Source organism: Aspergillus ibericus (assembly GCF_003184845.1).
Source record: "Aspergillus ibericus CBS 121593 unplaced genomic scaffold BO80scaffold_4, whole genome shotgun sequence".
In the NCBI taxonomy this organism is placed as follows: Eukaryota; Fungi; Ascomycota; class Eurotiomycetes; order Eurotiales; family Aspergillaceae; genus Aspergillus; species Aspergillus ibericus.
In genome coordinates, this window is record NW_020292102.1 from 959,425 (window position 1) to 971,583 (window position 12,159).

A 12,159-nucleotide genomic window follows, 5' to 3' on the forward strand; every position below is an offset into this window, starting at 1 on the left:
GTTCTCCTTCTTTCTTTCTTTCTTCCTTTCTTTCATTCTTCTCCTGCTCGTGACTGTCGCTTAGAAGGGTCAATTATTCGATATGAGTCTCAGGGGGATCGCCGCTTCAGTCGTGCTGCTTGTCGCATCATGCACGACAGCCAGTGCGGCAAATACCTGCTACTACCCCAACGGTAACGTTGCCACAGGAAACGTCCCCTGCTCTTCGGAGACCTATTCTGCGTGCTGCGGTACCTCCGACATCTGTCTATCGAATAATCTCTGCATGGACACGGGGGAACAACCATACGTTTTGTCTAGAGCTTGTACGGATCCAAATTGGGAGTCGGAGAATTGCCCATCGGTTTGTCGTGCGTGCTTCTTCCGATGTAAATTATTGTGCAAGCGAATAACTGACGTATATGTTACAACGAATAGAGGACGTCAACACCAGCGGCGGCAGCTCCATCATCAACCTTCTCTATGTGGATGGCGTTTCGACGTATTGTTGCGGTACACCGATCAGTAACGGGAGCAAGGTGATCTGTCCCTATGGAAACTCGTTCCAGGTGGCCACGGGCGAGATGCTGGTCGGATATGCTGGGCTCGCGAATCTCACCACCAAAGGGAATGATACGGCTTCTTCCACGAACTGCTCTTCGTCTTCCACCTCTGTGTCAAGTTCCTCGTCAACTGCAGATTCTTTGACTTCGAGTTCCTCTGGTTCCTCCGGTTCCTCTTCCCGTGATACAGCCATCGGTGTCGGTGTCGGTGTCCCACTCGGTGTTATTGCAAGTGCTGCGATTGTGTGGGGCGCCTGGGAGAGAAAGCAGAGGCGGCGGTTACAACAAATAGCCTCGACTGGTGGTAACCCGATGTTTGAACAGCAACAGTATACTACCCCAATGATGAAGACACCGGGGAATCCTGCAGAGTTGGAAGTAGGCCGGATGAGGCACGAGCTGTCATGAGCACCCCAGTTGACCTCGATGCATGCGTGACATGCCTCTTCAGATTTACACGATACCCCTTCAGTAGTCCAGCTGTGTACAGCAGCTGGATATGACTTATTATTTAATGTGGGACTGTTGTCATACAGTTGGCTGAAGACTAGATGAATTGCTAAGTCGAATTCTCTCCCGTGTCTTGGCCAAAGAGACCAGAGATGTCCTGGGTTGGATCGCTTTCGTCTTGAAAGAGGTAGTCCTGTAGTTGCATATTCATTTTGGCAAGGCCCGGAAACCCCAGAAGGGGCGCTGCGACCGGACCGTTTATGAAAAACCCCGGATCAATGACCTCGGTCGGATGCTCAGGGAATGTCATGGATGGGTCGGGTGCCATAGCCGGCAGAGACCCGGGACTAGAGTTAAGAGATTGGCCTGCCAGCTGATCAATGACCCCTGGGTCCAACCGGAGATCATTTGCGGCAGCCCAGATACCCGTAGTATCGGTCTCATTCGGACCAGAAGGCAGTGATGGAACTGCAGACGACCCAAGAAGTTCAAAGGCTATCTTCGTACGCTTAAATCGTTTCTTCACTGGCAGTAACGCAGACCCTAGACGGGACACGGCATCCCCTTTGCACGCTTGATATAGCTGAGCAGCGACATCTATCAGCTGGGTTTGCGTCATGTTAATCGTATTGCGCTCCTCGATCGAACCCCGCTCATGTCGGGTGTAGATGTATGAGAGGCCTCGGCTGCATGTGTCAAGACCGTAGAGCATCATATTCGAACACTCGATGCCGATATTTACTTGTGTTGACATCGGACTAGTCGGTTGCGAAGAGCTTTGCTGAGCGATGGCAAGGAGTGCAGAAGCGGACTGACAGAAAGAATCAATGGTGGACGGAGAGATCATCTGTCGCTCTTGGCCAACTTTATCCCCCGAGAAGAGCATATGGATAGCGATGCTATGGTAAGCATTCAATAGAAAGGAGCGCGAGGTTATGATGCCGACCTGGCTCGTGACGAGCTCAATGGCGTGGAGGAGAATTCTGTGCAACCTCGACGCCAGCACAGATCGGTCAAAACGAGGCTGGAAAAGCTGATGCAACTGATGGAGATGCTGCTTCTGCCATGATACTGGCTGCCCTGGCTTGTCCTCTGCTGGCGTGTTGAGATACAATGTATAGACATGCCCCACGGTACTAGTAATATGGCTAAGCGGCCACAGGCACCGCATAGCCTGGATTTGTGATTGTAGCGTAGAGATGTTGCCCGACGCGCGATCCAAGTGGAGAATCGCCGAGGCAGTCTCATCCAAGCATGGAAACTCAGGCGTTGTTTCCGGGGTGAGCAGTGTGAATGGCTGGTCGCTCTGCATGAAGGCCCATGTGGTGGTGGCCAAGCACAACCAGTAGATATTTTGCACAAGTTCCCGTTCAACAACGCCCACATCGACACCATTTAACTTTCTGCTACACGCCCTGCTATCCGTCTGCCAGGTGTACAGGCAGGCGATAACCCGGCAAGCATAGCCTGATAAGCAGGTAGCGCGGCGGGCATGGCCAAGGCATAACTCCCTCCATCCGATCAGGAATACTGCTTGCACGGTCGATAGAACAAATGGATCCTCAAGAGTTAGAGTGCGCTGCTTCAGCTGCAATAAAGCCACCTGGAATAGTGCCTGGGGGTTGTTGTAGACATCTCCATCCGACCCGGTCGTGATGGGCTGTGCCTCGCACGCATCGGCCAAGATGACCCCTAGAAGGGCTCTATCCACTGTTTGTTCTTGGATTGCCGTTGTAAGTAGCGTTTTAGACACCAGGGGCGATAAAGGATGTGCAGAGAACCACACGTCGACCAGCTGGAGGACAAGATGTTTCCCCAGTGCCATCAGAGGATCGAAATCACGCTCGATAGGATCAAACATTGTGAGCGTCGTGTCTGCTGCCAAGCTCGAGACATAGTAATTTTGGTTTGGGGTATCCGGTTGCTGGTCTCCCAAGTAACTAAAACGAAGTGGCAGGATGCCCACCATCTCAGAAGCCATAAAAGACAGCAATCCATCGTAGCTCAAAGGGGGTTTTATGGGGCGGACTGGCGAGCCCTTCTGCGAAGGCTGCTTCATGTCCCACCGATAAGAGACAATCGAATTTTGAAAGAGATTAGTGCACGACTCGGACTTTGCGATGAACCAGACGTTGAACCTTCGCTCCAGCTCATCGCCCACGATGTCGTTCAAGGCAGAGTTGGTTGCAGACTCGGGGCTGTGAGAGGCGCCCTCCACGGATGTTCTGGGGGATGGTAAAGGTTCTCCGCCATGGTTACTATGTGTATCAGAGGCGGGGTCAGGCTGTGCCGTTGTCCCCTTCTGCTTGGGTCGGCCTTTGCGAGCTTCCGGACTGTAGACGCAGCTGAGGTTGCGCTTCTCACAAGCACTGCAGATGGATTCGCCCGAGCATCGGATCTTCCGGGAGCGACAGAAAACACAGCTGCGTCGGAGGGCCGATGAGGTCCGATCCGAGCCCAGCGGAAGGGGATCTGGAGCGCCCATCGTTGCGCGCGTAGTTGCGATGGCACTCAAGCTGACTCTCGACAAGTTCCCGCTCAGAGCGATTCGGGGCCTGAGGCCCGATATCTACGGCGGTTAATAGCGGCCATCCTGCAAATGTGTTGAAGTGCTTTCACCGCCTAGTCTACCGCATCTTTGAAAGGAACTAGAATAACACTGTACGTAGAATCCTAACTATATTCTTTTATTTATCATGCCTTCTTTCATTAATCTTGAGCCTTTTAAGACTGAGATTATCAGCTTATTCTATCAGAATTATTTAACTAGTGATATCGCTTTAATTATTCAGAAGAAACACCATATCAAAGTTCGTGAATATATATACTATATATACGTACGCAGGGAACAAGACAGAATATAAAAACTAATACTATATTATGATTTTATATAGCCTTTCTTCCCCTAATAATTATAGCCGCGGTCTTTCTTTCCGTAATATAGAGGAATACTTCGTCTATATATATAAATAGCTTCCACTTGGGTAAAATCCAGTACTTCTTATAGAAATACTAAAATTATTAAGCCCGTATATCTATAATGTAATAGGATCTACTTGTTAGGATAGATAGTCTGTTAACTAGGTAAGGAACTAGCTACTAAACATGTAGGATTCTACTAGTAGTAATAAAGATAGCTTATATCTATAAAATAGACTAATCCTTGAAGAATCAGTAGCTTAACACTGAGAAGTATTATTTTATAGTAGGTGAGGAGGTCCCAAACTATCACTAATAATCTTATGACTTCCATGACCATCCCAGCACGTCACTCTAAGGACCCGGACCACACTGGCTGGACTACTACAGAATTAGAATATTAGTCGGGCCACTGCCGATAAGATAAGGTCTCAATCCAGACCGTTCTATCACAATAATTATATATAAAAAGCGGTGGCTACTATGGATAACTAAAATATTAAGTTCCATCATAGCTAGATCCAAGCTTAATAATTTGAGACTTATTAGCCCTCGTATATAAATACCTACCTTATTAAATCCTATAGAAATTGTCTTTCTTCTCCGTATATAAGATACCGCGACCATCTGGTTATAATAACTTTTCTCTTATATCACCACTTACTTAGTATATGGAGGGGAATATATACCAACTATAAATAATCTAATAAAAGATTGGAATACTTTATACGGGATAAAATATAAATAGATATATAAAAAAATATCAGTACTACTACTATAAGTAGAGAACTGTGATAGAACGGTTTGGATAGAGGTTTTATCTTATCAGCACCGGCCCGACCGATGTCCTGGTCCTATAGTAGCCCAGTCAGTGTAATCTAGGGCTTTCGGGTGATGTACTAGAATAGCTATAGTAATTATAAGATTATTAATAGTAGTTCAGGATCTTCTTACCTACTATAAAATAATATTTATCAGTATTAGATTACTGATTTTCTAAGGATTAGTCTCTCTACGTGGATATAAGCTATATTATTATTACTAGTAGAATTCTATATATTTAATAGCCAGTTCCTTATCTAGTTAATAGATCTTTTATTCTAATAAATAGATTTTATTATATTCTGATTCTTCTTTCTTGACTATTTAAGGAAAATACCACCTTTTAAGAATCGTAAAAAAATAGAATTAGTCAATGATTAAACCAATTTAGAACTATTATTAAATACTGTTTTTACTGTTAAAGAAATTTAATAGTTAGAAGATCGTATTTATTAGTTAGAGTAAGTTAATAATTTATAATAAAGAATAGCTTATCTTTAGAGAGATTATTCTTCTAGTAAAATATTATTTAAATATTTTTAATCTTCCACCGAATCTGATAAGGAAAAAGAAGAAATCAAGTTTAAAAATATTTCTTATTTTATATTAAATTTTAATTTCTAAAAATATTAGAAATAGATTATTAATTTAGAATATATATTTTAAAAGATTTTTAGAAAATATTCTACTGAAGAATGCAAGATTCTCGCTATTATTAGCTATATAGATTTAGTATATAGATAGAGATAGTATTATTTCACTAATAATAAGAGCCTGGAAGAGAAATAATTACTTAAAAAATTATAATTTTAATTTAAAGACTAGATCTTTATTTTAATTTAAAATATTATTATTTTTTAATTAGATATTATAATTTAACTTAAATAAGCTTATTAATAATATAATCAAGATCTAAAAGAGTTTCATGCTTATTTTGATATTTTAAAATAATATTTTTCTTATTAAGTTAAGAAAAAAAGAGTTTTATTATATTTTATTAAATTATTACTAGATTTAAATTATTATATTTAAGAATACGTTCCGCACTTACCTAAAAAATGAGAGGAAATGGTATTTACTATTATCTATTACTATAAATTATAAAATAATAGAAGAAAATATAAATATAATAATAATTAATTCAATGATTACAGACCACATAAATAGATTTTAACTTATTATAATAATAAATCTGTTATAGATAATACCTTAAATTATAAAAAAAATTTTATTAAAAAAACTAATAAATAATTATAATATTTTATATATAATAGTACTTAGTATTTTGTAAATTATTATCTTATTAAAAATAAAAAAATCTAATCTACTAAAGTTTATTAGTTTTTATTAGAGCTAGAAGAAAAAGTAGAGGAATTAAAATAGATTCTATAATTTTAATTTTTTTATCTATAGTAAAAATTATTTATTATTTTTATATTCCTATTTATATTTAAAATAGTCTTGAAACCTTTATAAATCTAGATAGTTATATTAAGATAGATATTATTAATTATTAATTTATTAAAATTTATAAACTCTAATATGCTCTAGTTACTATATCTAGAATTAAAATAATTAATTAACTTAATATTTCTATTTATAATATATAGAAGATCTCTATTATTATTACTAATTCGCGAGGAAGTACTTGAACTTTTACATGATATTATATAAAGATTAATAAAAATCTTTAACTAAATAGTAGTCTTGTTTTATTATCTATAATTATATTTTAAAATTTATATATTATCTTATTAGCATGGAATTATTTATAGTAGTTTAATATATTATTTATTTCTTTTTTTTCTACCACTAAATTCACTAGAGTAACTCAAAATTTAGTAAAAGTATATATTGTTATTAAGTTTCTTAAAAATATCTAGCTATCTAAGAAAGAATCTTATAATTTACTATTAAATCTAGAATTATTATTAATTGAACTCCATCAGTTCCGTGATATTTTTTTTATAGATTTTTTTTAATAGCTACTTTTTTATAGTCCTATAAACCATGCTATTAATTTTAAGCCTAATAAAATATTTTTATATAGTTTTATATACCCTCTTTCAGAAGCTGAACTTAAAGCTTTATAAGAATATATTAAAGAAAATCTGAAATTAGGTTAAATATAGTTTTCTAAAAGTCTTGTAGGAGTTTCTATCTTTTTTATATTAAAAAAAAATAATAGTTTATATTTTTATATGGACTACAGGAGTTTTAATAAAATTTTTATTAAAAATTATTATTTTTTATTTTTTATTTTAGAGATTCTTAATAAAGTTTCAAGTAGTAAATATTTTTTAAAGATTAATATTAAGGATGCCTATTACTAAATTTATATTAAAAAAAGAAATAAATAGAAAACTACATTTTATATTTAATATAGTTATTTTAAGTATATAATTATACTATTTAGATTAACTAATGCTCTAGTAATTTTTTAAAATTATATATATATTATACTCCATGGACTTTTTGATAACTTTTATATAGTATATCTAGATAATATTTTTATTTTTTTATTAGATAGGAAATCCTATACAAGATATATTTATTAAATATTAGAAAGACTTCGAGAAACTAAATTTTATATAAAATTATTAAAATATTTATTTATTAATTGCAAGTCAAATTCCTGGAATATATTATTAATATTAATAGTATATTTATAGATTCTTACTAAGTAAATGATATTATTTTATAATTATTATTTAAAAATTATTATAATATTTAAGTCTTCTTAGGATTTTGTAACTTTTATTAATAGTTTATCTAAAATTATTTTTATATTATATTATTTTTTACCTTTTTACTCTATGGAGTAGTTAATAAATAAAAACTAGAAAAAATCTAATTAAACTTACATAAATAAATAACTTTTTACTGTTTAATTATTGCCTTTTAATAAATATTTTTATTAATATATTTTAATCCTATAAAATCTTGATATTTAGAAATAGATGTATTTAAGAAAGGAATAAATAAAATCTTATTCTAATCTAATAGTAAGGATATATTCTATCTAGTTATTTTTTAGTCTTATAAGTTCTCTAGTGTTAAACTAAATTATAGTACTCTAGACTAGAAATTATTTACTATTATTTATTTTTTTAAATAATAGTGATAATATCTCGAGAGTACTCTTTAAATAATTAAGGTTTTATTTGATTATTTAAACTTATAATTGTTCATGCGCCAGACCAGAGTTAATAAAAGATAAATTTAATAGCTTATAAGCTTAATTTCTTTTAATTTTATTATTAAATATAGGATAGGAAAGTTAAATCTAGTAAATAAATCCTCTAGAATATCTACTAGATTCTAAATAGAATCTATTTTTTAAGAGAAACTTTTAACCCTAATTTAAGAATATTTTATAGATATATTATCCCTGATAATTAGGAATTTAATAAATATAAAATCCTAGTTTAAATCTTGAAATATATAAGATTACTCTAGATTTAATACTTATATAGTATTAAGCTTAAAGAATCCTAATGATTAAGCTAGTATAGAGATAGCTGACTAGATTGCTTAAGAAAATTTATCTTAAAAGAGATTTATTCTTTAATTTATAGTAACACGTGTGTGTACTGTAAAAGTTTTATACTTAGATAAATATAATTTTAAATTTTAAAAAATAATCTTATATTTACAGAATAAAGATCTAGAGACTTAATAATAAAAGCTTACTATTTAATAAGAACAATTAGATTAAAAATATTGGACTATTAAGACTACTAATTATATTTATTTTAAAGATTATTTTTATATTTTATCTTTTGAAATATTATATTAAATACTTATCTATCTATATTATGATGTTCTATTAGCAGGATATTTTAGAAAAACTTAAATAGAAGTATTATTATATAGAAAATTCCACTGGAGTAGACTACATAAAAATATAATTAAATATATTTAAATTTATTTAATATATTAAGATAATATAGTTTTAAAATATTAATTATATAATAATTTTAAATCGCTACTAATTCCTTCCCGTTTCTTTATAGAATTATTAATGGATTTTATCATAGGATTATCTCTAATTATTTAATATGAATAAACTATTGATTTTATCCTTATTATCATTAACTGATTCTTAAAATATTATTTTTTTTTATTATTCTATTAACTATAACAGTTCTAAATCTAGCCAAATTCTTCTATTAACGAGTTGAACTTGAGACGGCCATTCAACGCAATAAAATAAGGTCGTATTGGTGCTAACTACTCTAGAACTTTAAGTATAAGGAGGAAAAAAGGAAAACAAGAAATATTATAGATACTTACTTGAAAAAAATAATAATAAAGTAAATAAAATAAATATGATTATATAATCCTGAATAAGGTTCTGAACGAGATTGCTGTTATATTATTCTCTTATTTAAATCTAATTATTCTTAATCAGGGGAATGTTATTATTATTATAATCTATAATAAATTTGTTATTTTCCGCGGCCGTGATCTATATAGAGAGTTGTTTAAATAGTCTGGAATAATTTAGATAATAAATATAAAAATTACGTAAGTAGAAAGATATATTTTTAAAATTACTAGTAGAATATTATTTATAATTATTTTTATTAGAATTTATCTATTTAATGTAGTATTACAGAGTTCTTATTTATAAATAATTTTTTAAAATCTATTCTACTTTCTATTTAGTATAGTTATTAATTTTAATTGAAGAAATCTAATCTAAGATCTATCTAGATAACAATTCTAAAGTACTGTGAAGATAAAATTTATCAGAATAAAATATAGAATAGATTTTTATACTATTAAGTAATTAAACTTAAAATATATAATTAATTTTCTTAGTGATAATTACTAAATTATATTAATTTTTTAATAGTTTCTGGGACAGTTACCCCCAGTACTAGTTTTTAATATTTATATAAATCTTATTTTTAATATTAAAATCTATAGATTAATACTATTAGTTAGTTACACAGATCTAAATTTATTAAATAGTCTATATATCTTCCTTTACCAGCTCCCATATCTATTTTATATGGTGGGCTAGGACTCAGGCTTATTATTAATTAATAATATCTGTAATGGAGGTTTAAAAAGATATCCAGTCAAAGAAAATATAGAATTTATATTCTTACTTAATTATAAAAAATAATAATCTTATAGATTCTTGGGACAAGACTACAAAAGTAAAATTAATTAGTAGTAAAAGTTTTAACTAGTTATCTTAATAATAATTTATAAAAGAAATAAGTTTTTATACTGTGTATTAATTCATGATTTTAGTTTATTTATTAATTTAAAGATAGTATATTATTAAAAACTTAAGTTTTACTTATAATATATAATATAATTTATCCTAGAATTCTGATATAAATTATTCTCTTTAATTTAATATAATTATATCTAAAGATCCTGACTAAGAGTATACATACTCTAGGAAAAACTAGATTATATTTTATATAAATATAATTTTTATATATAGTATTAAGATAACTTGCTTACTTAACCAGTCTACTATAATAAATATAATATTAAAACTATAATAATTTTTTAGGAATATTTAAAAGTTTATTAATAAATATTATTCCAGGTAGTCTGGAATTAATAGAGATTATAAAAATCTTAGAGAAAGATTTTATTTTATATTCTTTTATTTATAGATTAAATAGTTATCTAGATAATAATATATATCTTAGTTCTAAATATTTTAATAATATTAATATTTTATAAGACCTAGTATCTTTATTTAGCCTGGGTGAGTAAATAATAATTAATAGTAGATTTTATCTAGTAATTAAGTGTGTAAATCCCCATTATTTAGAACTATTAATAAATTATTAAAAAGTAGAAGTTTATTTTTTAGGATATATTCTTTTTTACTATAACAGACTTTTTCCTGGTAAGGTTCTAGGAAAAAATAGTTCTAGTTAATTACTAAAAATTAATTTATAATCTATAAATATTCCTGTACAAGGGCGAGAACTATCAGTAATTTAAAAATTAATAAATAAAAATATATTTTATTTTTTAAATACTCTAGGAGTAATAGGATTTACTTATAGTATTATATTAGAATTTACTTACTATTATTTTTATAGATTAGTATATTTACTAAGGTATTATATTTCCCAGAATAGAATCAGATTAAAAAATAATATTAAAAAAAAATTCAACCTACTATACTTAATAGATATTTAATCTTTTAATAATTATAAAATACTCCAAGACTTAATAGTTAATTAGAATATTAAAATAATCTATATACTAAAATCTTTCTAATTCCAGTTACTATTTCTTCAAGGTATAAATGATTACTAGTAATTCTTTATTATAAATATTATAGTTATATTCTATAGAAAATATAGTCTTAAAATAATAGGCTACTAAGTATTAGATTTTATTTACTAGCTATAAGAGTACCTTAGTAATAATTTTATTAATAATATTTATCTTAATATAAGTAAGAAATATAGAATCATAATAGGCTAGAATAGAGACTAAAATTAATATTTTTTTAAATATCTTGAAAGCTTCGATACAGATATAATTTTAATTAAAGATAATATTTTTTTAGATTAGTCATGTTAAGGGCCGTACTATTCTACTATAAACTTTAATAAATCTTTAGTAGAAGTTATAAAAATTTATAAATAATTAAATTCCCTGTATAATTATTGGAATTATTTATTTAATAATAATAGTAATCTTTATTAAGTCTACCCGGATATTATTGGTGGCAATAATAAATTCTAGGAACTTAGTCTTTATAATATAGAACTTATATTTATAAATAATAGCTTGTAAGCCTATAGCTTATAACTTTTTAAATATTAAATATATATATAGCTTATACTTGGCTGTATTATTACTGTAAATTAATATATTATTAATATAAACTATTATAAACTTATCTAAATATTTTATTAAAGTCTTATTAATAAATTATTAGAAGGTAGCGGGTCCATTAGTAAGTTTAAATAAAAAAACTTAATATTTAAATAAGTTATATCGCATTTTAAAAATAATAAGATTTTTTAAAATAAGATCTATTCTAATCCAGTAGAAATTTTAATATATATTAAATTTTATAAAGATTTTTACATTACATAGATAATTTATTATTTTATTAATAAAAAATAAGGGGTACAGGTCCTTCTTAATTAGAATATTTAATTTTTAATAATTTATATAGAAGTGGAGGTCTCCTCCAGGCTTTCAGACTATTAGAATAGGAAATATAAAAAATATAAAGTTTAATATAATAAATCTTTTATTTAGATTTTCTATAATATAATTATAGAAGGTTTATAGTTTTTTTATTATTATTTTATAGAGAGAAATAATATCTAGAGGGTTCTTACTCTCTAGCTAAATTTTATAGTTATAATATCGGGATAGAAGTAGCATGTTAGATTTCTTCTTTAAAAAAATATCTACTAAA

At 29.9% G+C, this 12,159-nt stretch overlaps 2 protein-coding genes across 2 annotated transcripts; one reads left to right on the top strand and one right to left on the bottom strand.

Annotated features, from left to right (window-relative positions):
- Positions 1 to 82: 82 nt before the first annotated feature.
- BO80DRAFT_452054 (uncharacterized protein) lies at positions 83 to 950 on the top strand (the record flags this gene model as incomplete). The annotated part of the gene is made up of 2 exons (XM_025721930.1): positions 83 to 350; positions 418 to 950. 2 exons carry the CDS (start codon positions 83 to 85, stop codon positions 948 to 950), a joined length of 801 nt encoding a protein of 266 aa, XP_025579459.1.
- A 75-nt stretch (positions 951 to 1,025) lies between these two features.
- On the bottom strand, positions 1,026 to 3,523 carry BO80DRAFT_178030 (uncharacterized protein). The gene has a single exon (XM_025713991.1). It carries the CDS (start codon positions 3,475 to 3,477, stop codon positions 1,102 to 1,104), a length of 2,376 nt encoding a protein of 791 aa, XP_025579460.1. The 5' UTR covers positions 3,478 to 3,523; the 3' UTR covers positions 1,026 to 1,101.
- Between the last annotated feature and the right edge of the window lie 8,636 nt (positions 3,524 to 12,159).

Coding starts and splice junctions, on each gene's coding strand:
- BO80DRAFT_178030 (XM_025713991.1), bottom strand. CDS start 3,477: ATGGGCGCTCCAGATCCCCTTCCGCTGGGCTCGGATCGGACCTCATCG.